The 25,257-nt window shown below is 39.9% G+C and overlaps 1 protein-coding gene across 2 annotated transcripts; it reads right to left on the reverse strand.

Moving 5' to 3' along the window:
- Positions 1-3,303: 3,303 nt before the first annotated feature.
- Positions 3,304-24,370, reverse strand: LOC116717539 (potassium/sodium hyperpolarization-activated cyclic nucleotide-gated channel 2). 2 transcript variants are annotated; one of them, XM_032559005.1, is made up of 9 exons: positions 22,364-24,369; positions 14,228-14,434; positions 13,745-13,958; positions 13,422-13,583; positions 10,689-10,907; positions 8,847-8,993; positions 8,521-8,761; positions 8,283-8,447; positions 3,304-7,906 (listed from the first exon to the last, which is right to left on the reverse strand). In XM_032559005.1, exons 1-9 carry the CDS (start codon positions 23,077-23,079, stop codon positions 5,664-5,666), a joined length of 4,314 nt encoding a protein of 1,437 aa, XP_032414896.1. In that variant the 5' UTR covers positions 23,080-24,369; the 3' UTR covers positions 3,304-5,663. The 2 variants fall into 2 exon arrangements, with proteins under 2 accessions (XP_032414896.1, XP_032414897.1); XM_032559006.1 differs by lacking the exon at positions 10,689-10,907 and having other exon boundaries at positions 22,364-24,370.
- Between the last annotated feature and the right edge of the window lie 887 nt (positions 24,371-25,257).

Here is a 25,257-nt window from a genome sequence, read left to right on the forward strand (position 1 = left end):
TGACGAGGAGCTGCTGCAGACTCCCTGACTACTAATGAGAGCAGAGAGAGAACAAATGTGAAACAGTGGCATTGCAAAGGAAGGAGAAGCAGATGTGTCTCTATAAATCGAAGGTTGGGATTCAATTTGTTTTATTCAGCAGCAGCAGCAGCAGCAGCAACTTCAAGGTTCTCAAATTCAACCTTGAATCTGAATGAGTCTGGTCTTTGCTGGGAGGAGAAGGTTGTGAATCCAGGAGAAAGACATCATGACAATCTGCGGGTGGTTTTCGTTAATACACACTGGAAGTTGTTTTATTGCACATTGGTGAGGCTGAGTCACAGAGTCTCAGTTACTTAAAGATCATGTCGGAGACTGAGTCACCAGGGTCACATTCAAGTTTGAAGTGGTACTCCATGTGAATCCACCCTGATGACGCAAAGAAAATATAGTGAAAATGTGTAATCGTCGGGTAATTTTAGGGAAATCAAAGGTCTTGATGACGGGTAGTTTTCGTTCAAATGTGTATTTGAATTGAAATCTTCACTCAATGAAATCCCTGAATTCTGTCTCTATATTTTAACCAATTTTTGCGTTATTTTTGATTCATTTAAATGGATGTGGCAGAGGGCGGGTTGTATTTTATATTTTTATGTGTTGCAGCATATGAGAGATTCAATGAAATATTTAGAAACTCTTAACTGAACAGAATCTGAAATGTGGAGAATCTAAGAAGGTGCTTGTTTGGTTTCAGATCAGTTATCCTTGAGTTGTGCAGATATAAAGCAGTGTGTTTTTCACAGCGTCCTTGGAAATGCACAAATCACCAGTATTTATTTTTAAGCCCTTACCTTGCTCCCTTAGAAATATAACTCTATATTGTGTTTTACTGAAAAGACTGAGGATTGTTAATATGTCTGAGAGATAAATGTGATAACCTAGCCTTTATTTTATGGATGAGTAATATCAAATGACTTTTTCAGCTGCATATGAGTCACGGTTGAAGTAACCTTTACCATGCTGACAAATAATGTTAAAATTAAAGCCACATCCTCAGCAACACCCGTACTGAAAACTACTCACTGTATTGATCATGTGTCAAAACAGCTGCGTATGTATGGATGCTGATTTACAGGATTATCATTAAACACTGCCAGGCCATTCCATTTCACACATATACAAAGCAAAAACTAATTTAACACCTGGAAACGTCGCCTGTATCCTGTCAAGATTAATTAGGGTAATGGGGATGGCATGAGAGCAAATATTTTCTGATACTAAACCAGAAAACGGTTAGTATAAGTTGAATGGGGTAATGATGGTGCTTGCAACTATAAATTTCCTCAAAGTGGACTTTTAGAGCTTTTCAGAGTTTTGAGCTTCTCCTTCTGGAACTTCCTGCAGCAGACACCTGTGCTACAGTGGAAGTGATAGCTTGTAACTTTGCAGGAAGAACAGTGTTACAGTTGATACCTTGTTTTCACCTCTGCTTATGCTAATTTGTGTTCTTTGCTTTCACCCTTTAGCCTGAGTGAAGAAGGCACTCTTGAAGTTTATTAGGTAGGTTGCTTTTTTTTAAAGGATTTATTTATCTGAAGTGAAACTGAAACTCTTTTAGCTATCTAAGCCTCATCAAAAACAACCATTTTAAAAATACTTAAATATCCAAGAATGACAAGTTAATCTGAAACAAGATCAAACAACTAAACACTTTTCTGCAACAAATAGAGCAACTCTGACTGCAGTTTGCAATTTTAAACAATGTTGATCAATCAGAGAAATTGTTTTATTAAGACTTAAAATAAAGAAAAAGACAAATAAACAAAAGAGTCAACTGCTTTCTGGAGGTTGTTGGATCTGGAATGGAGGCGTCAAGTGTAAAGACAATAAAAAAATTTTTAAAAAGTGGCTTATGCATAACAAGCTTAATGTTTTTGAGTGGAAACCTTGAGCCTTAAAAAAATTGTGGGCAGGATTAAAAAGAAAACCTCCAAATATGACTAGTTTTCACTGGTTCTGTGAGGAGGAATGGGTCAAAATTGCAATAAATTATTGTAAAAAACTATAGAAAGGACATTGGAAATGTTCCACCCAACTTTTACATCTAGTGGGCTGTAAAATACACCATGTACCAAATTATTATGCAAATAATATTTTCTCATATTTTCTTAAATGGTCACTGCAAATGATGGTCAGTATAATTTTCAAGTCATGAACTATTACAGTATAAATGAAATTTTACTGGACAAAGCTCTTCATGAGAACAGGTTTTTTTCAAAAATAAAAAACTCAAAATGCATTGTTCCAAATTATTATGCACAGCAGATTTTCTAAACATTTTATGGATTATAAAGAACTGCAAACGGTAATTCTTTGAATGTGCAGCATTAAGTGGTCACATGTACTAAAATAAAAGCTGTTTCAATCAAAAACATGTTAACAGACCGAGTTACATGTTAACATAGGATCCTTCTTTGATATCACCTGCACAATTCTTGCATCCATTGAACTTGTGGATAGTTTATGCTTGAATTTCTTTGCAGGATGTCAGAATACCTTCCCAGAGCGGCTGGTTTGATATGAACTGCATTCCACCCTGAGCAGCTTCAAATAACTGTTTGCTGCTTTGTAAGGGCATTTTAACAGCTGCTCTCTTAATCTGATGAATTTCTCTAACTGAAACCTTCCTCATTATGTCTTTATCTGTACAAACCCATCTTTGTTCTGAATCAGCCACAAATCTCTTCACAGTACAACGATAACGCTTCAGTTTTTGTTGAATATCTAATGTTTTTATACCTTGTCATATGGCACTACACTATCTGATGATTTTCGTCAGCAGAGAGATCCTTTCTCTTTCCCATATTGCTTGAAACCTGTGGCCTGCTTAATAATGTGGAACATCCTTCTTAAGTAGATTTCCTTTAATTGAGCTCACCAGACAAACTAATCAACCCAGCTCTCTGAAATTAATGATAGTGATTCAAAGAGCCCTGACACACAATACCATCTATAAATTTAATAGCACAACAAAAAATTTAATCTTTATGACACTTAAACCCAATTTGCATAATAATTTGGAACACGGTGTACTGAAGAAATGTATGTAAAATTTCTCAAATTGAAACATCTCAGCTGAAACATTCCAATGCAAAAACAGCTTTTAAAATACCTATCCTTTTCCAAACTCATGACAATATTCAATATGCGTTCATTGTTTTATGTTTTGTCCTTTTTTATTTGTTTGTGGTGAAAAAACTGAATGTTTAGTTTGAAAATCTAAATGGTTCTGAGCTTGTGAATGAGAATGCAGCCGAACACAAGTTGATACTAAATCTGTTTTATTCTTACATCCAGATGTACACCAGCAGCAACTTCTCCGCATCATCATTACGCACATTACCACCATCCTTAGTGCCACACTCAACATGTTCATTTGGCAGCATCATTTGCTACTTTTTCTTTTCAAAAGCTAAAACTGCGATAAATAAAAATAAAACATTTGGTCCTTAAATATATATACATATATAGTCTAGGCAACATGGTATCAAGGGTCAAGATTGAAATGTCTTGTTGCTACCCACAGAAAACATCAAACATCACTGAAACAGTGTCACACGGCGACATAAGGAGGACGCCGCCAACTGAAGACGAGGCTGACGGCAGCGGCGAGCAAAGTGTTGGGCAAACCGAGAGAAAGAGGGAGAGGGAGTCTGCGAGCGTCAAAGGAACTGCTAGCAACCAGAGCTGTAAAATCAGATGAAAGGCAGCTAGACAGACAGAAGATGAAAGACAAAGGGGCCGACGGTGAGGAAGCGCACACTACAGGAAGCCGGGTGGAACAAAATCATGTGAGCCACGGTGCACAGCAGAGCAGCGTTGCGTCGCGCACATAGAAAAGCACAGTTTCACAGAAGCTGTCAGCGTGAACATGTAGGTTTTTAGGATTTCGTATTGTTCAAAAACTAAACACCACACACACCAGGGACAACAAAACTACCAGTGTACTGCTCCTAATTATTCAAATTCATATGAGCATCAAGTTTACAGTGAGTTTCAATATAATTATTTTTTATTCTGATGAGAAAATATTACATTTTGGTGAAGAATGGGAAGCAAGAGGGAGTTGGAGCTGGAAACCAGGAAGTGTCTGCTGCTCTATCACAGTGACCTTTCACCCCAACAGCAATAAAATGATCATTTTCTCACATTTACAGTCCCTGCAAAGGTGATTTCTTGTTATCAATGAGTGAAACTGTTAATAAATATTGCTGTAAATAACCCTGCTGTGTAGGCATGGGCTGGTTGGAGATTTTAATGAAAAATTTATGTAAAAATACCACTTTTTAAAAGATTAAATATGGCCCCAATGATCCAATTGCTTTCATTTAAATAAAAATAATAATAACTAAACAATACAAGATATTGATTCATAACACAGCTTTTTATAACATTTACTTGGCAGTATATTTATTTTGAAACACTAAAATAAAATTATATAATAAAAACAGTTTAATTTATTTTTAGTTGTTAAGTAAATGTAATTGTTCTTCATTTATTTATTTTTCCTCTGTAGAGAAACATATAGTTTAGCCCGAGTTCATTCTCCCCTTTTAACGATTTAGGTTTACGGTTATTTTCCTTCAAACAAGAAGTTTATTTTTGATAGGGAACATGACAAAAGATTAAAAGGATATAATTATTGAAAAAGACAATATTTCTGTTTTTATTTTCATTTTATCAAAAAAGACATATTGAAAGTTATTCAAACCTTTGTCAATAACGAATGGAAAAACCTGTATAGGTATTGCAGCCATCAAATATTTCTTGTAACTGCTGACCAACTTTCTACACATTTCCACTGGTATTTTTGATAAAGTCAAATGATTACTTTAAATCTAAATCTGCCAGAGGTATAAATAACTGTGGTATGTATCTTATATGTGGTGCATATATGATATTAGCTGATTGATTAATCAAGCTATTTGTTCAGATAGGACCTGCAGTTGATTAGCATGTAGCAAACCAACTATTGTTATTAAACAGTTACCTGAATAAGAGTGATAGATGGTACCTCTTTCATTTTTAAGCAACAGGTTTTGTCTTTCTTGGTAAAAAAAGAAATACAAATGCAGCAGCTTCCTTTCAGCCAGCTGATCAACAGCAACAGCTGGTAAAGGGGCAAAACTGTGATGTGTTTGTTCCAATACATTTCCTGTCCATCCTGACGTTTCTGTGGCCTTTCATTAAAATAACTTCAAATAATTTTTTAAGAAGCGCCTGATTAAAACCTCAGGGTTACTCTGACACTGTAACCTGCCCATGCCTACTCCCAACCACTCTGTAAATACAGCGCAGCATATTTCCACTTCAGATTACCTGCTTGCTCCAACAATCACTAAAACAGACACGAATGTATACATTTGGATGTTCAATAGAAGCTCCTCTTAGCGAGTAAGACCCACTGGTCACTCCCAGGAAGTCCTCTTCAATCGATGGCTTTGCTGAAAGTCCCATGAAGACCTGATATTCTAAGTCAACCACAGTAAATTTAACATGTATGAACTGTTCATGTGAGATCATGGGCTACCTGGTGGCAAGTTTGACTCAAGTCTGCACATCCATGGCTCTGGTATTTAGCACTGGTTGAAGCACAAAAAGTCAATGAAATATTCTTCCTCCTCTTACATGTTAGCAGGCAGTTTGTGCCTTAATCCCTCCGAGTCTGTTCTGGTGACTGCCGGCTGAGGGTCTTTCTTCCCCCCTTTTGGCGAGGTGGAGTTGGCAGAGGAGGGTGTGTGTGCTGTCTGGTTGGCTGCAGCAGTGGAAGCTTGTTGATGAGAGGCTGTGGTGGTGGAGGAACTGGTAGAAATGGAGGAAGGGTTTGAGGAACTTTGGCTGGGACATGAAGTTGCAGAGGATGATGTCGTTGAAGGGCTTGGTTTGGTAGAAGGGCTGGAGCCAGAAGTAGGACTATGAGAAAGGACAGGAGAGGTTTGCTTCACAGGATGAACTGAGAAAGTGACTTTTGTTGGAGAGTTTGTGCTAAGAGGTGTTGAGGCTGGGGCTGACAACTGAATGGGGTTAAGAGGGGAAGTCTGCTTTGGGGTCTTGCTTGAGGCAGAAACCCTGGGTGAGCCAGAGACGGAGGGCTGGAGGCAAGATGTGGGGCTCTGGGATTTACTAAAGGAGGGTCCAGAAGGAGACGGGGATGATGTAGGAGTAAGTGTCTGAGTAGGAGTAGAAGGTCGGGTGCGGGTTGTCTGAGTTGGAGTGGGAATTGGTGACACAGTCGGGGTCAAGGTAGGGCTGTGGCCAGACAGCGGAGAGGCAGAAGGAGGTGTGTTGGATGCTTTGGCTCTGGGGCTCTGGGGATGCGGCGGAGAAGAGGAGAGCACAGAGGATGGGGGAGATGAAGATGTAAGTGATGATCTGGGTCCGTAAGGTTGAGCCAGAGGAACTGGGGTAGAAACAGCTGAGGGAGGAGGTGTGGAGGATGGAGAGGGAGAGGAAGAGCGGGGAGAAGGTGTAGGAACTGGTTTGGGACGGGGTGTGGACAACGGACTTGCTGAGGGTGGGGAGGAGCAGCAGGACAGTGTCGAAGGAGTTGGCTTTGGTCGAGGTGTTTGGGTAAGAATAGTTGTCGGGGAAGAAGGAGTAGGTGACGGGGTGACGGAGGAGAGGGAGGTCTGCTTTGGAGGGGAAGAAGATGGCAAGAAAGGTGTAGAGGGGATGTGTGCAGCTGTGGGCACAGAGGCTGTGTTTGCAGGGATTGGCATAGCCAGCTGAATAGGACCTGTGGCCTGTACTTGTGCATTCAATGGTATGTTTGTCACCAGCTGTAGTGTAGGGTTATTGGTCAACATGCCTGCACTGCCACCTCTTGCCAACTGTCCTGCCAGGAAAGGAGCCGCCAACAAATTCCCACCAGAGGCCTTCCGATGGAGAGGAGGATGAGGCTGCACAGCGGCCCAGGAGCGGTGAGGAAGAGTGGGCTGCGAGGCTGACAGGAGCCTGGCCTCTTGGGTTAGCCTCCCCAGTGCTGGCAGACCCTGACAACTGTTCACCCCATGACGTAGAAGAGCCTCTTTGGCACCCTGCTGACAGCTGATTCCATCTGATGAGCCACTGGAGGATGCGGGTGGGTTGGTGGGTGGTACCTTGTGTAGTGGTGAGCCTGGCCCTCCTGCTGGTGGTGTTACAAGTGCTCCAGCTGTCATTGAGGGGTGATCAGCCTGAAAACGGGGACCATAGATAACAGTCCGTCCTTGCTGGACAGAAGTTGGTCCAGAAGAAGCTGAAGTGGGTGGTGTTTTAGCAATTGGAGGTGATGTTACCCCACCTGGAGGGCCTATAGTGGAGGGTGACAGTGGAAATCCTCTTGGGGACAAACCACTCATTCCTCCCATTGCCATCATCCCAATAAGAGAGCTCACTGAAGGGCGAAGGGGCTGCAGCACAGGAGCGCGGGGAGGAGAAAGAGGAAAAGTGGATGAGGGTGAAGGAGAAATCATAGGAGACGGCAAGAAGAAACCAGCTCCGAGAGCGTGCTGCTGCAGCTGCTGGAGCTGCTGCTGTTGCTGCTGATGCATAAGAGTGATGGCTACATTACTGGTCGCAGCAGCCGTCTGCAGGGGAGCATGGACAAGTGGTGCCCAGATGACAGGGCGGGGACGAGGGGACACTGTGCCACTTCCTCCAATTATCCCGCTCCTTCCTGCGGCAGCGGCTGCGATGGTGTCCTGCATGGCTGGCATGCTGTCATGCTTGACAATCTGCTGCACCAGCATGCTGTCGCAGGAGCCCAGACCACTCGCTGCAAGGCCAGCACCAGGACCGCCTCCGCCGCGGCCTCCGCCACGACCCATACTCCCACCGAGAGAACCACCCTGGGATGACTTTCGCAGGAGCATAGAGTTCTTCCTACCTGTAGAGGAGTAAAAGCACAAAAAATGACTTTAACCCATTAATGACAGGGACACAAACTTTTTCCAGCATTTCTTTGGCCTCTGGAGGCTCTGAAGGCTTTTGTGCTCTATATAATTGTTATTACTCACAGGTGAAAAAGGTGCTATTGAAATTAACCAGGGCATAGACTACTCTAATAGAGAGATCCAAGGTGAACAAGCTAAATTGCTTTTGTCTTTAGTGATCCTTCTTTTTAACCCATTTGATGTCAATCATGAAAGAGCCTGGTAAATTCAGGAACACAGATTGATGATTGCATTATGTAGAAGAGTTGTGGCTAACTGAGAAATAGCAACCAGCTGCAGAATACAGAGTTAGAAAAATCCAGAAATTACCAATGCGGTCCAAACGGTCAACAGCGACCGTTTCAAAGGCTCGGCGCATCATTGGGTGCTCCTCCAGAACCTCGTTAAAGCTGTCCACACTGAGAGAGTACAAGCGGCAGTACGTGTCTGCGCGCACGCTGGCTGTTCTTCGTCCACGAGTTAGCAAGCAGATCTCTGAAGAAGAAAGGAATGTAAGTGAATTCAGTTAAAACAAGTATTTTATTTTGCACAAAAACTAAGTCCTCACCCCCAAAGTAGGACCCATCACTCAGTTTGGTTTCCTTGTTGCCTCTGGTCAGTACGCCGACCCGTCCATGCTGAATGAAGTACATCTTACGACCAACGGTTCCTTCACGAATGATGAAGTCAGCTGGCTGAAACACCTCAAATCGGAGCTTGGTCAACACTGCGGTCACAAAGTTGGGATCAGCGTTGGCAAACAGCGGCATGTTTGCCACCAGGCTCCTGCAGTTAAAGCTGACAATCTCCTAAATGAAAATAAGAAGAGATTGAAAGTCAACATGATGCGCTGGAGGCAGGGACAAACAAAGTGGGCGTTCATGAATTCATCACCTCCTTCAGTGGCTCACTGAGCTCTCCCAGAATGTTCTCCTCATCGAACATTTTGCCCTGGAAGCGATGCTCGTAATACTCGTGGATCTTTTGCCGCAGATCGGCAGGAAGCTTGTGGAAGGACATGTACTGCTCCACCTGCTTGTACTGCAGTTACAAAAGAAACACATTCACTTTGAGAGGTATTTTTCACTTTGTTTTTCTTTCACAGGAAGCAACTGCTTATTATAGAGTGAAATTAGCTGCTTTATTGAGCTCCACAAAACTAAACAACTAATCATAAAATCACTGACAAACCACCACACCTTGAGATTGTGAGTTCACTGGTTTAGTTGGAGTTCAGAGGGGAAATCATAATGATGTAGATGAATCTGTAGGGTCTAATAAGTGGAGGCTAAAAAGAATAAATTCACAGTAAGTCTTTGTTTCTGTAAGCCGATGAGGCCAAACTGGGATTCTCAAACCAAAGCAGGAGGCTATACAGGAAAGGGCAAGTGTACTGAACTTATTTGCAGTTGTTCAACCAAACTGGAAAGCAATTGAGATGAAACTGACTAAATTTGGAAATAACAAACCAAATCACATTTGATACATTTTTGCATCGGTTTCTATGAGCAAAGTACAAACAAACTGTAACTGCATTGAATTGAATAAATCCAAAAATGGTTATTATAAAGATGGAGAAAAAATGAGTTGAGAGGAGTTAGGCTACTGGATAATATTCCTTATCTTGTATTTTGGCCTGTTAAAAATTACTTTTAGGTGCGTTCGGTTATAGAGAAATTATATCAACGAGTTGAGACCAAAGCACCAAACTGAAGACTTTATTATCTAGTTTTTGGTAGAAAGAGAGAAAAAAGAAATAAGCAATAAATCATCCCAATGGAAATTATTGAGTTTGTTTTAATTTATCATGCGATTAACTGATTTATTGATTATTATGACAGGCCTATTTGACATTTAAACTTGAGCCTTTTGCTAAAACTTTCATTAACTAAGTGGAGGAATTAACTTGCAAGCCAATAGTAACAATTTTAAACATTATTGCTGCTGCACATGAGATGAAAAGATGCAAAAAGCAAGCATAGAAAAAGTCAAAGGCTTTGACTTTTTCTGTTAAGCAACATACAATTTGCCAGATTCAAAAAGCATATCTGAATTTACGATGCAATAATAAAGCTTCACTTACATTTCAATCAAGCAAATGAAAGCCACCACTGTTACCTCTCTGTTATGAGATGCTGATCAGTGTAAATCTGTGACGTTTGGCCATATATCTTCCCAAATAATACATAACCAACTGCGGAAATTAGATGTAAGTAAGTAAATTCTGAATTTACTTAGATTCCATTCACAAATTTTAGAATAATAAACATAAAAAACTATATATTCTCATAAATTATGGGCTTCAAATATTCCCAGAGGCATAATAAACTACATAAACATTCAGCATTTTAAAAAATCGTTAATGATTAAAGAGAAGGGCTAAAAAATTAATTGTATAATAAGATTTTACACTCAATCTTTTGTCAGTGAGCATTTTTCTTACAGACAGGAAACAGCGCAGCAGCCACTAAAATAAGGTTTAAACAATTTAAAGTCTGAAAAAAGTAGACTTATATTCAAATTTAAATATTTCAATTGCTTCCTGAAATAAAAATGAGCAAAATACAACATTCTCTTTGTCATGATTAGGGTTAAGCAAATTATGCCACACATGATGGCCTAAAAATGTAATCCAGGGTCAGTTGCAGAGAAGCAGATTGAGCAGATAGTGCCAAATACATTTCATAAATATTTAAACGGGTGTGTAGCAGCAGATGGATGACAGTCATGTTTCACCTTCTCCTGATACTGTCGCCGAGACGAGTCCAGCGACTGTATGAGGGCGGTGGCGTGGCCGATAAACATGGCGTAGCAGGTGGCGCCGACGATCATACTGAGCATGGTGAGCCACACATCAGTCATCCCCTCGGGAGCCTGGGCACCATACCCGATACACAACATGTGGCTCATGGCTTTGAACAGAGCGTAGGAGTACTGCACACCCCATGTGTCGTTCTGAGAGAAAGGAGGGGACACAAACGCAATAAGTTTATTATTTTAAGGCAGGGGTGTCAAACTCATTTTTGTTTTGGGCCAAATCCAGATCCTGAATGCTCTTAAAAGGCCGATTTTGCCAGAATGTATTGATAAAAACCTTTTCACAGACTGTTAAAATATCAATGAATCCTTAAAATTAAATATTATTGAACATCTTTTCAGTCCCTCCAGGATTTTGTGATTCTTTTGCAATAAAAATCAAAGTGTTTGTGGTACTAATTTGGAAATATCTGTGATATTTGTGACGGTACATGAAACTTTTTATTACTCGTATAGATCATGGACTATAATCTGACATCAGTTAAGGCTGAGGCAGCTGTTTAGTACAAGTAAGAAAGGTTTTGACAATTTTTGAAAAAATCTGCAATAAACTCAAGATTCTTAGCGCAAGTTGTTGATTTCGCGTGAATTTTCACAATAATTCTCAAGAAACTGTAGGGACTGATTGATATAATTTGCCAGTAAACAGATAAAATTTAGTCTAGAATCTAGAGGGCCACAAAAAAAAGCTATGGCGGGCCGGATTTGACCCACGAGCCTCAAGTTTGACACCTGTGTTTTAAGGAATTGGTGCCAAGAAACATTCTCAATTTTGTCAAACTACAGATGAATCTTTTCTCTTTTCACCTCAGAAAGCCTGGATGAGATCATAACATCAAAAGGCAAACAAAGTACCAATCCTTTCTCAGATTACTAAAGATTGGAAATGAACAAAAAAAGGAAAGGAGGGAAGAATTGTTTCTACGTGTGTGTGTGCACCTCCTGTTTGAGTCCAATTATAAAGTGACATTAATGGTTCAGAGGAAGTGGGAACTTTCTCTGGGGAGAATCCAAACATCAGCCTGCTTAGCAACCTTTACTCATGGCAACCGCTGAGACGTGAGTCAGCTGTTCATACAATTACAACTCGACTGCAGCAAGCCTGTGGGTTTCTGTTGTTTGCATGCACCGTCACATCTACATGATGTCTGCTGAGATTTTTAATTAAACAGATCTTCGTTTTTCTATTTTTTTTCTACCTAATGATTATAGTCAATCTTCTTCCAGCAGGATGCGCTGCTGCGTGTTCCAATTAATGAAGATAAAGAGGAAACTGTGTCATATCTGATAAACAGCTTCACTGTGCACACATCAGCTCCTCTGCCTTTTTCTGAAACAAATTTTGTGCACAAACATGCTCAGAAAAAGTGCAAATGGAAATGCATTCAAACTGAACTTTTAAACAATTTACCACATTACAGCTGGAAAAACTTAATTTCTTTTATTGGGATTATATCTGCTAGAGCAACACAAAGTAGAGCGAAAAAGTGAAGTGGAAATTAAGGGACACGTGGCTCTCCACATTTTTACAAATAAAAATCTGAAAGTGCGACATCTGATGCCTCCAAATAAATTTATTGCAACTCCTTGTCTTCAGAGAGTTAGAATAAATATTTAAACTTAGTATATATTTAGCAAAGAGTTTTGTTAGAGAACATTAGTGAACCAACAGCGTCATGGAGAACAACACAAGTCAGAGAGAAAAATGTAATAATATTTATGCCAGGTTGAAGTAATTAAACAGTGTCCTCGTGTTTTTTAACATCTCACAGACTTCAGTTCAGGGCACAGCTGTAAACTTTCCGAGACATGGTCATTCGGCTAGGCTGACAAGTTTGGCAAAGAGATGTTAATCAGAGCAGCAGCCAAGAGACTCATAGCAGCTCTGGAGAAGCTCCAGAGATCCACAACCCCGATAGGATAATCTGTTGACTGGATAATTATTAAATGTGCATTCCACAAATCTGGATTATAGGGAAGAGTGGCAAGAAATAAACCATTATTTAAAAAAAAAGAAAACATAATGTGTCATGTTTGTAGCTTGGGATTCAGCCACAAACAAAGATGGCAAGATGACAAAAGAAGTTTACCATTTGTTCCAGACCTAAAACTATATACACCGTAAAAAAAAATCTATTACTGGAACTTGAAATTAAATAAATCTTCATTTTTTAAAATATGTAAAACGTCAGAGAAAAGAAGAAAACCAAAAACCCCATAATTATAATAGACATAAAAACAAAACGTTCAAATCCAGTTTAAAAATAATAGGACGAAACCAAAGCTTAGTAAATCCAAATATTTCTGACCTTATAAATATTTACACATCTTTTTCTCCATGTCACAAGTTCCAGTCTTTCAAAATGATAGCTTTATAATAAATGTATTATTATGCAATCTATGCCATGTTTATATCCATACAGCTCCAATTCTTCTTTAGCAGAACAACCCTGAACAAACCCTCCATGTATCATTTTTCTTTTAATTCACAAGCATCCATTGTGTCATGATATTCTGTCACCTAAAATACCACAAAAAGAAATTGGAGCTTCACTTCAGTGTTTTATTAAGTTCAACTTGGACTTTCTATGCTGTTTATCATGAAATTAACGAGTTAAATCTAAAATAAATTGGACCTGGGTGGAGACTCACCACCATCAGGTTCTTGGAAACCCAGCAGTCAGAAGGGAAATCCTGCAGCATGGGGACCAGAAACTGGAGACAGCCATCCCAGTGGCACAAAAGCAGCATCATACCAATCAGGTTTACAATCCTCACCATGGCACTAGCAAGGTCATAGGTCATGTGGAAGATCTGAGGGAAAAGTTAAGAATAGGGTGAATTAACAGTTTGGACTTTATTTTGCACCTTTTTTAATGAAATTATTTCCAGGATTTAATCTGAGTTCACAAAAAAACAACACCCCGTAATTGTCAAAGAAAGCGTCCTCTTCGTCCATGGCGTCCGCCACTCACCTCCTCCCACTGATGGATGTAGCGGATGAGCCTGGACAGGCGCAGCAGACGGAGCAGGCTGAGGATTTTGGTGAAGCGGACTATCCGCAGCGCCCGGGCCGTCCTGTAGACCTCCGAGTCCAGACTGTCCACCATCAGGAAGATGTAGTCCACAGGGATGGACGACACAAAGTCCACGAGGAACCAGGTCTTCAGGTACTTCTGGCGGATTGCCCTGAGGTGGAGAAAGATGGAGGAGAAGAGGCAGGCCTCATCTGGCTGGGCGGGTTTGTGGAAGTGAGTCCGGTGTTTGCTGGACTCAGTATTCATCAGGAGTACACTGGAACTTGAACAAAGCCCGGCTGAACCACCTTTCCCCTCATGCATACAAATGTGTCTGAACCGTTACCTCATCCTGGTAGCCAAGGAAACAGGCTGGATCTACTGATATTATACTTTATGAAAAAATAAAGAAAAAATATACTCCCATATGCTCAAACTGACCTTGGGTCAAGGAGGATCTCGGTGCTGTCTTCCTTCATGATGCCGGTCCTGAAGTTCAGAACCAGGTCAACCATGAAGAGAGTGTCAGAAACCACGTTGAAGATTATCCATGAAGGGGTGTTCTCGTCCCGAAAGAACGTGATGCCCACCGGCAGGATGATCAGGTTCCCCATCATCAGCAGTAACATCAGCAGGTCCCAATAAAATCTGAAAGCAGAAAACCACAAACCTCCATTTTTTCGAAAGTTCAAAGATGTATCATCAACACAGACGTAAAGATGAAGAAGACGAAAGCATTTTTCTGGGTCGTTACTACAGCAGAAACCAGATAAAAAGACAGAAAACCTTCTTTTCCTCACTGATGTTAAATCAGGCTAAAGTTTTTCCAGTCGGTCTGGTTTACTGTAATGGGTTCTTCCTCTCTGAGTGGCCATTCAGCCCAGATTTCTCCTGATGGCCGTTCAATTTAGCTTCAGTTTAAATGTCATTAGACTGCAGGATAAATAAAAAATATTGCATTATTTTTGTATTTGAAAGATTACAGAAAGCCTGAAAAACTACCTATCATTGATAGTTTTTTATAACTTCACAATATATTATGCTGTAATTCAGCATTTTTTGTACATTATAGTATTCTTTTTTTGTTTATATACATATATATACAGGTATATATACAGTACAGACCAAAAGTTTGGACACACCTTTCTAATTCAGTGGGTTTTCTTTATTTTCATGACTATTTATAAGGCAAGAAATCCCACTTATTAACCTGACAGGGCACCTATGAAGAGAAAACCATTTCAGGTGACTACCTCTTGAAGCTCATCAAGAAAATACAGAGTGTTTGCAAAGCAGTAATCACAGCAAAAGGTTGTTGCTACTTTGAAGAAACTAGAATATAAGGGGTATTTTCAGTTGTTTTACACTTTTTTGTTTAGTGCATATTTCCACATGTGTTATTCATAGTTTTGATGCCTTCAGTGTGAATCTACAATGTTAATAGTCATGAAAATAAAGGAAACTCATTGAATTAAAAGGTGTGTCCAAACTTTTGGTCTGTACTATATATATATATATATATATATATATATATATATATATATATATATATATACAGGGGTTTCATTGTCCAATATATAGTTTCATTGTATATATATATATACAGTACAGACCAAAAGTTGATGGACACACTTTCTCAATAAAGAGAAAGTGTGTCCAAACAGACCAAAAGTACAGACCAAGTACAGACCAAAAGTTTGGACACACAGTTGTGTCCAAACTTTTGGTCTGTACTGTATATAGTAAAATTTAATCTTTGGCTGAATCTACATGCTTTGATTTGCTGTCAATTTGCTGCTGTTACATCTGAACTTCCCCATTTGGGACAATAAAAGGTATTTTAATCTATTATATCTATTAGATTCTCTGTTATTCCAACTTTAAAATGTTTTTTTTTTAAATTGTCAAAGTAAAACATACAGAAGGAAGGTTTCGATCAAACCTTCCCATATCTTGCATTACATTACAGTCCAGATTAGGCATTTTTATATTCTAGAAACTAGAATATCAATTTCTAGTTTCTAGAAATTGAATATTTGTTTTCAGAAGTAAAAAAAATTATAAAAATAAAATAATTTAAAACAGATGTTGATAAAATTGGAGTGACATTGCACCCTGTCACACAAATCCCTGTGTGCGAAATCCAAACACAATAGTTCTACTCCATTAAATCTGTTTAACATGCACAACATATTTTCCAGCTGTGTCAAGTCACTGTTTCCACTGCTGCTTTTTGTAAGGATAATGTGCTCTGACAGCACAGTCAAACAGCAGTAAGATTTTGTCCGAACGGTGTCCACACTGAGTATTTCAGTCGATAGATTATTATAAGAATACAAAATGACATTTGTATAGATTTGCTCTTTTGTAACCAACAGGAACCCAGATATTTTTAGTAATAACTCTGCTTTTCCTACAACCACATGCCAAAAGGACTGATATAATAGACTGATATAATATTGTTCAGTATGAAAAAATACACAATACACAATCTTAAAAGATTCTAACACCTTTATCTGCAGCTGTAATAATGATATCACAGCTGTAATATACAATATTATAATGTCCTGATATCATAAATTACATAAGCAATGCATCAAAATTTCTCTTTATTAATAAAATACTCCACTTTTTATTTCACTTACATACACAGCTCTGGAAAAAATTAGGAGAACACTTAAACTTATCAGTTTCTCTGATTTTACTCTTTATAGGTATAAGCTTGAGTGAAATGAACATTGTTCTTTTATTCTATGAACTACTGACAACATGTCTCCGAAATTACAAGCAATAATTTAGTATTTATTTGCTTAAAATGAGAAATGGTCAAAATAACAAAAAAGATGCATTGCTTTCGGACCTCAAATAATGCAAAGAAAACCAGTTGATATTAATTTAGGAACAACAAAACTAATGTTTTAACTCAGGAAGAGTTCAGAAATCAATATTTGGTGGAATAACCAGGAGGTTTTCAATGGGGTTCAGTGCAGTGGGCTCTTCATTTCTTCCAGAGCTGTATATGTTCTGAGATTTAATAAATTTAAAGTTGTTGGTAATATTCAACTGGGGCATTCAAAGAGAGAGATCTTTGATCATTTTTGTCTGGATCATCCAGAATCCTGCAGTAGATTTTTTCTTTCTTCAGCTCAGGCTGCAGTTTTTCTACAGGATTTTGGTTTGTGGACTGGCACCAATTCTTTGTCCAACATGTAAACAGCATAAACAGGAAAACAGACGTGGTGATCATGAGCACCATCATTCCTTTCAGCATTTTTATTTGCACCACATCAAGAGCTATAAATCTAGAAGTGCAATCAAATATGGTGATTCCTTAAAAAGAGGCGGCATAAACAAAACAGAGACAAGAATACCAAGAACTGACTTGAAATAAAGAGGAGAAATATTCTCCTAACTGGCAAAACTCCTTTTCGTGAGACAGGATCTGAACCAAGACAACACACTCTAGTCATGATTTATTATGTAATATAGAATGGTGACAAGTTAGAGGTTAAAAAAGGTCATTAAAAACTTTCAAAATATCTATTTTTGTGCTGTAGTCTTGGATAACTAATCAAAAGTCCCTGGTACTCACAGATGGATTTCTTCGAAACAACTGTTTCCCAAAGGGGTAATCTTTCCCTGCTGAATAAATTTGTTCAATATAAAGCTTTAATTTTCTAAAAGAGACATTTTCTAAATGCTCCTGTAATAAAAGGGGAGTCAATGAATGTAGAGTTTTATAGTGAGGAATAAGGAGGAGTCCCTGCACACACATTATAAATCGATCTTTTTATCTTTACGAACAAAAGAGATCCTTAACTGAATCGGGAAAAGGGGACAAAAAGAGAGGAATGAAATGAAAGAAAAATAACCCTGGGAGGTTTCATCAGTCTGCATTTCATGCTTGAGAACATTTCTGTGACGTATTTAAGCTCTCTGATATAAATTCCGCAAATAAATCACGTCATTTGGATGTCAAAAGTGATTAAAGTATGAAAGAAGAGTCGATCCAATCATCTGGAGACAGTCCTTGTCATTTCCCCGTCTCCCTTTCTTCTAATCCCTTCATCCATCACTTTGACTTGCTTCTTCTCAAACACTGACTCGTTTCTCCCTGAAAAAAATGCACTGGAGCTCTGCACTCGATTGATATTGAGCCTTAATTCAGTCAAATAATGACCTCATGGCGCGAGGCTACCACCAATACCGATGAAGATTATGTTTGCGTGAGTCATTTTTCTGCTTCCGCTCACACTCCCCATTCAAAGTTTGTCATTTATACTGACAGATGCATCGCTTCATAATCACTGCCGATAAACACGGGGATTATTCACAGCAACGCAAACAAGGCTTCCTGCAGCAAAGATGGAGCGCTATTCCTGACCTCAAGCTCACACCTCGTTAACTTTGATTAGAGCTCAATAAATCTGTGAATCACGTACTGGTTGTTCATGTCGGTGCTATTTATAGACGAATAACATCCTGCATGTTTCCAGGAATATAGCTTGGTCAAAATATGTCCTTTTACATTTTAAGCCAAACGATAGGTTAGATGAAAAACACTGATGGACTTTTTTATGTTGCAGCTTTGCAGTAAATATTAAAGAGATTCAGCTGCACTACTTTTGTGATCAAGTTTTTTTGTGTGTGTTTTTTACAAAATAAACAGTAAAAATTACTGTTTTTATTTATTGCTTTTTTGGAAATAAATAACAAAAAACCCAGAAACATTTTGATCAAAAATAGTGCATGCATGCTACATTATGTCTTGTGGTTTGTGTAAAGAAATGTGAAAAAATGACTGGGTGAATGATTGATGGACGTATGGATGGACAACAAACTGAATAAATTAAATGTACATGCTTGGTTTATGTCTCCTTTCATTGTTGTTTTTCCAATAGAGAATCCAGAGACGTTATTTATTAGCTCACATATAAAGAACAGCTTCATTTTAAATATTTTTAATACCTATGAACCAAGCATCTTGCAGCGTTTAACAGCTGCAAATCTAACACTTTTCTTTTCATTGGGGAAAATTCAATAACCCAGGTTTTAATGACAAATCTCTGTTCAGTCAGAGTCTGGAAAAAGGATATTTACTTTGCTTACTGTAAAATCCCTGTTTCTTGTGTTGTATTGTTGCTTAGGAGCTGCCAGTCCTACTTTCATTAATTGGATTTATGTTTTTTTTAAACAACTTCTGAAGAACTGTTGCATTTAAATAAAGGTTTGATCATACTAGATAATCAATTAAAGATCCTATGTGCATATACTGTATATTTAGTAACTTGGGTAATTTCTTCTGGTCTGCTTCAACTGTTTGCATCCTGTAAAAAAACATTTTCCAACTTAATTGAAATATAAACATGATAGGCAAATTATTTATACCTACCAATCTTTCACTGTAATTACTGATAAAAAATGTTTTTAAAAGTTCTGGGGGTATCTGTTGAGTTCCCTTTGATACCAATGTTTTATTATTTCTCTCTTGTACTAAAACTAAAAACAAAAACCTTATAGATGATATTTCTGATCTCCACTGACCTCATTTTATGGATTGTGTCCTTGACTCAAGCAAACATACCTGCATGTGTCTGTACTTGTCGTGTTCGATTGAACTCCACAAAAATAGGAATTGCAAATGCAATCAAAGATGGTGTCTGCTGCCTCATCAGCATTCCCTCTCTGAATATGAACAGGTGCTGGACGACCACTGACCTGCATCTACCTGCTCAGCTCTTGTCAAACTGAACACTAATTTTTACTGTAATTGAGGCCAAGTGTCTCCTGAGGAACCTGTGATTGTCTCCATGCTTGCATCTGTCCACCATAATCCATCATCTGTATAAAAGCTGTGCACAAACGTAGATTAATCCTCATTCACTTGATATATTCTGATAAGTGAAGCAGGAGTAGTTTGTCTTTTAATGTGGCAAGAGGGGAGCTTATCAGCAGACTCAGTAATGATACCCCTACAAGCACACACATTCCTACACATATCCTGACAGACACTTTCGCACAAGGATGATTCAAATGAGGTTGTTTTAACTGTAATTTACTTCCTCTTTTCTGCCACTTGGCCATGCATAATTCTTCAGGTGTCGCTCCAGACTACACGTACTTGCAAAGTTATATGAGTGAATTATGCATAATGCATGCCCAGTCTGCATAATTCACAGTTAGTATAAGTCAGAAATCCTAAATTTTCCTCTTGCGACAACACTATCAGCCTCTCTACACCCCTCTGTCATTCTTCTGCTTGCTTCCTCATGAGCCTCGTAAATCATTTCACCTGCGACAACGCCCATCCCTCTCACAGCTCTAAGGGCGATCATTGCATTGACAGACAATACACAAAGAATTACACAGTCTGTGTGTGCCTAATGACTCAAAGTGGGCCAGGAGCCTTGGGGATCAAGTCATCCATTGTTGCTGCAGTGTGTCTGGAGATTAAGAAAGCTGTCAGTCCCTCCACCGTCCACCTGCACAGTTCTAGAGATTATAGTGAGAAATGCTCCTAAACGAGCCTGGATTAACTCCTCCAGTGAATATCTACCTTGTTGCCCACATGATAGAATAAAAAACAGATATGGGACACAAGTTGTTGCCTGATTTAGGAAAATGCATGCTAACAGAACCAATAAAATGTAGTCAGATTTAAAACGAAGTCTCACTTGCATAAGACCAGAAATATGTCATGTAGCAACTGGTTGCTAAGCATCTCAGGAGCAGCAGTTCTTCCATGATGCGTCTCCCCAAACACAACCAAAGACACGATCCTCACCAAAGGGGGCGCTCTCCCAGCAGTACTTACTACTGGGAATTCCCAAGTACAAATAGAAAGTACCATAAGCAACACTGAGTTTCAAGAAAATGTATTTTTGGAAGTTGTCTATGTATTTAAACAGAATTAGGACTATTTTTGCACCGCTGAATCCAAAAATGACATCCATTTTTCTCAATCAGGTCAGGTTTTTATTCTAATTTGATTTAGAGAAAATTACATTTTGTGACATTATTGGTTCATTTCTGTTTATATTTCTCACCCAAAAAAGATTTTAGAAGAATTTTTTTTTTTCTAACAGAGTGTATTAATTAAATATCACAAACTTGGATTTCTGTAAATTGAATACTAAACACTGATAAGGGTAAGTACATGTAAACTGAACATTATCTCTTTTCTGCCCCGATAGACTCTCTCCTCCTGCTCGTCACTCATTGATCCCAGATTATCAGGAATCTGATCCAGATGTGAGAACAAGTCGTGCATTTTGATGCTCATGTTGCTCAATAGTTCAGGAAGTTGACCTGATTGAGCAAAACCAATGTGATATTTGGATTCAGCACATCAAAATGACCATAAAACAGTTGAGAAACCCCAGACAGTTTTTAGCAGCTGCTGATCAGTGTAATAGACATTTAAGAATACCAGCATAAAGGAACAAATGAACGAACAAACAAAAACTAACTAAATTAAGAAGACTGTCTGACTTGGGTTCAGAGGACCGACATTTTCCCCTGGTTCCTCTTTTGTAAAGTTAAACCCATTCTCCTCAAAAATCACCTTAATTTGTCGCTACGCTACAAATCAGACACAAGCTTAAGCATCGTTAGCCATTTGTAACGTGCAGAAAGAGGCCATGTGGAGGGGGAGATAGGTAATCATGGGTGCTTATTTTCATAAACTTGTTGTAAAATAACTTTTTAATTTTTTAAAATTCATTTCTGCTTTTTATTTTCATATATATATATATATATATATATGAAAATATATATTATATATATCCGAGAACAGATACGCGCACCGATCCATCCTGACACGGCGTCCACAAACACTCACCCCCCCCCCCAAAAAAAAAAATAAAAAAATATTTTTTTAAATAGCATTTGGTGACACCAGGTTAGTGCCATCGCACCATTTTCACTTCGTAATGAAGGATTTCATAGAAGTTCAAAAGAATTATGGACAACCCTGACCATCCTCTTCAAGAGACTGCCTTAGGCAAACAGTGTCTTTAGTCAGAGGCTTCTTCAAATTCCCTGTGATACAGACTGCTGCAAGAGATCTTTACTGCTCACAGCCATCACTATCTACAACAACTCTGAAGAAATTCAATTATTCTGAGTTAAAACAACATTTAATTTCCCTCAAGGATCAATAAGTGTTTCTGAATTTAAATGAATAGAAAACCTATTTTACATCTAAGTAAAATTTGTTTTAACCCATTGTCTTCACCTTGTTTTTCAACTGTTTTGTCATTTTACTCCTCAAAGCTGCAAGAATCACTATTTTTGACTGATTTTGCTGATTTTATTATTCTTTAATACTCCACATCATCTCTCTATCCCTTTAGCCCTGCCCTCTTCCCTCATCATTTTCCTTCTTTTAAGCTCCAAAGTATGTCTGTGCTGTGTTTCTTCTTGAGTGTCTTTCATTGTCTTTCAAGTGTGCTTTTTAAAATGAATCACAATTCCACTTGTTTGAACTGATTCTCCCTAAAAGAAACAGTCTTTGATGTGCTGCAGGTGCCATTTGCTACCAGTTGCTTGCTGATTGTTTTCTGTGTGGCTCCATACCTGAAGTCACTGTAGGGGTGGATGATCCAGGCTCCTGCTGATTTTAGTCTCTCTTGCTCCATGGCAACAGCTTTGTGGGACCCGAACATACGAAGACTGAACTTGTTGACTCCAGGCTGAAGCATGGCACCAAACTGTCTTTGGATGAAGGTGCTCTGGTTGGAGTTGCTGTAGTCCTCTCCGTCCAGACCCATACCGAACCCTCCCAGCCCAGACTGACATGCCATGTCCGGTGTCCCCGCCGCGGTGGTGTTGCAGGCTGTGGTGGTCGTCTCTGCGCCAGTGGCCACCACCATGACCCCGGTTCCGGTGGAGGAGGTGGAGGCCAGGGCGGCACGGGATGCTGCGAAGCCCACAGAGCGTGGAGCAGGAGGAGGATGAGTAGAGCCAGAGGAGGAGGATGCTGCTGGAGGTGGCAGTGCCATGGGTAGGGTCCCCGGGGTGGTTGGGGTGCCTGCCGCCCGAAATGGGAGGCTGTCCCTGGGGGAGGAGCTCATGATGGAGGGGCGGCGGCCTCGTCCACCCATGGAGGAGCTGTCTGCACTGAAGGAGCCCTTCTCTCCCTCCAGAGAGGCCTGGGACAGACGGTAGCCTGGGGAGGGCAGGCTGCCTTTACTGCGCCGCTTGGCTTCTCCATCAGTCCGCCTGGGCAGGGTGTCACCCCCAGAGCCGCCAGCGCTGCCAGGAGTGCCCACACCTCCCGCCACTCCATCCATCCCCACTCAGGGAGAATGGTGCTATAACCTGTAGGCTGTGATCACCTGTTCAGATTATCCTACATAGGTAAAGATGTCTCTGTCGCTTTTATTAAAACAAAAAATGATGGGGGGGAAAGTAACCTGAGTCTGTGTTCATTCTCCTGGAGCTGCTTCCTCGCACCCCCGCCCTCTCTCCGGTAATGTGGCCATCCTTACCTCCGTGCCCTTGGAAATGGCCCCACGCAGATGATTGAAATCTTTACTCTTCCCACTGTCACGCCAGCAGCCTCATTTTCACCCCCACTTCAAGAGTCTCGTTTGTCCTCACAGATGTTTCTCCATCATTCCTCCTTCCTCGTCCTTGAAAGGTTGCTCTCCGCCCGCGGCCCTCCCTCTCCTCTCCAGAGCCGCCCTCAGCGCTCCAGCGCCGGTCATATTGGCACCGGCTTTCCGGTCTGCTGTAGATAAGAGTCCTGGTCGCTCATTGACCGTCGGCGTCGCCTATTTCTCCACACCACTCATCCAGTAATGCCTCTTTTCACCTCCAACACACATGTCATTACGTAAGGGATGTTTGGGTCGGAACATCCATCCGAGGATGAATGACAAGGACACTCGCTCCTTCGGTCACAGCAGAGGAAGTGTTATTGCACATAAAGTATCGACCAAAACAGACGCTCACACTCCGACGCGCACCGATCCATCCTGACACGGCGTCCACAAACACGCACACCCCCCAAAAATGAGACACGGTCCGGAGGGCGCACACAAGTCAAATCAACCCCCTAAAAATCTCAGCCCATGCTTTCTCGGAAAACACGACACGCAGTCATTGTCAGTATCTAAGGAGAAATGATGACGGAAGGAACGCCGGAAAAAAAGAAAAAGAAAGAAAGTCCACCCGCGACTGAAGCGCTCACAGAAAGAGGAAGCAGAGACTGTTAACTTGGTTCGCGTTATTTCAGGCTTTCAGAAGCAGCTTCAGTTTCCATCCACACTTCACACGACTTTCAGTGACATTCTGTCCAGAAAACAGGCGGCGTCCTCCTCCGAGAACAGATACGTGCCTCCAGCACGCAGAAAAGGGAAGCGGCTTTGTCCTCACAACTCCGCAGAATCAAGAGTATCCAGCACAATTATTTACAAAAAGAAGAAAAACAACACGAAAAAAAAAAAAAAAAACACTTGTTGAACGTTTTAAGGTCTTTCGCGGAATTCACTCCTCTCGCTCCGGCAGCCTGCACATCCACACAGGCGCGCTGAAATGAGAATTAAATAAATAAATCTGCATATAAAGGTCCGGATCTAATCGTCCTGTTACCATGGCACCCGCATCCCCATCATCCGCTAACCCTCCCCCCCGCCTCCGCCCCCCGAAGGCCGAGTGAGCGGCTGGCGCAAGACGCACGCATGTCTCGCAGGTACTAGTCGCGCGTCATCAATTCTAGACAATGCAACGTGGGAGCGGCTGATGCAGAGCGATGATGAAACTTTAGAGACGGAAAAAAGGAGCGTCTCCTTGAAGGTGAGGAGAGGTTAAAGCTCCTACAGGTGGAACCACAGATCCACTGTCTGTCAGACATTAAATCACATTATACCCGTACTCTAAAATTATTTATAATTGCTAAATGCCAAAATAATGATAGCTTTTTTCTCCCCTATCAGTAAGAACTTTTTTTCTTTGGCATATTTTCTGGTATGAGATATTAAAGCTTTTAGTTTTGCCAAGTTATTATTATCACTTTTTATTCTTGCATTTTTTTCTCATTTTGAAGTGCTTGAGTTTTGTTTTTACTCTTTTGCTTTGAGTTATTTTAATACTAATTTCGTACAGACTCGTTTTCCTGATTCCTGAGTTTCTCTCCTTGTTTTTGTGTTATGGTTGTGTTTTGAGTCTTGTATATGTTTTTGTATATTTCTTTATTCTTTTAAGTCTTGTTTGACGTATATGCTTGCAGATTGTATTTTTAGAAGAGGTAAATGCAAAAAACCTTAAGATTAACATTTGCAAGAAAGAATATGGATCACAGAGGAAGGAAAGAGGTTGTGTGTTTGCAGATGGAGGATGAAATAAACTGCAGAGGAGGATTCGTGGAATGTTAGATATGCAAATATCTAATAAAGGAGGAGGAGGAGCAAAGGGAGGAGAAGATCTCTAGAAGAATAGAAACAATGACACAAACTAGATAATTAGTA

Source organism: Xiphophorus hellerii, chromosome 3 (assembly GCF_003331165.1).
Source record: "Xiphophorus hellerii strain 12219 chromosome 3, Xiphophorus_hellerii-4.1, whole genome shotgun sequence".
Classification (NCBI taxonomy): Eukaryota; Metazoa; Chordata; class Actinopteri; order Cyprinodontiformes; family Poeciliidae; genus Xiphophorus; species Xiphophorus hellerii.

What these genes read in the sequence shown, in the direction of transcription:
- LOC116717539 (XM_032559005.1), bottom strand. Translation starts at nt 23,079, where the DNA reads ATGGATGGAGTGGCGGGAGGTGTGGGCACTCCTGGCAGCGCTGGCGGC. An exon ending in GGCGACAGTATCAGGAGAAG is followed by an intron (nt 8,994 to 10,688) that starts GTGAAACATGAC and finishes TTGTAACTGCAG; the next exon opens with TACAAGCAGGTGGAGCAGTA. An exon ending in TGACCGTTTGGACCGCATTG is followed by an intron (nt 7,907 to 8,282) that starts GTAATTTCTGGA and finishes ACTCCTCTACAG; the next exon opens with GTAGGAAGAACTCTATGCTC.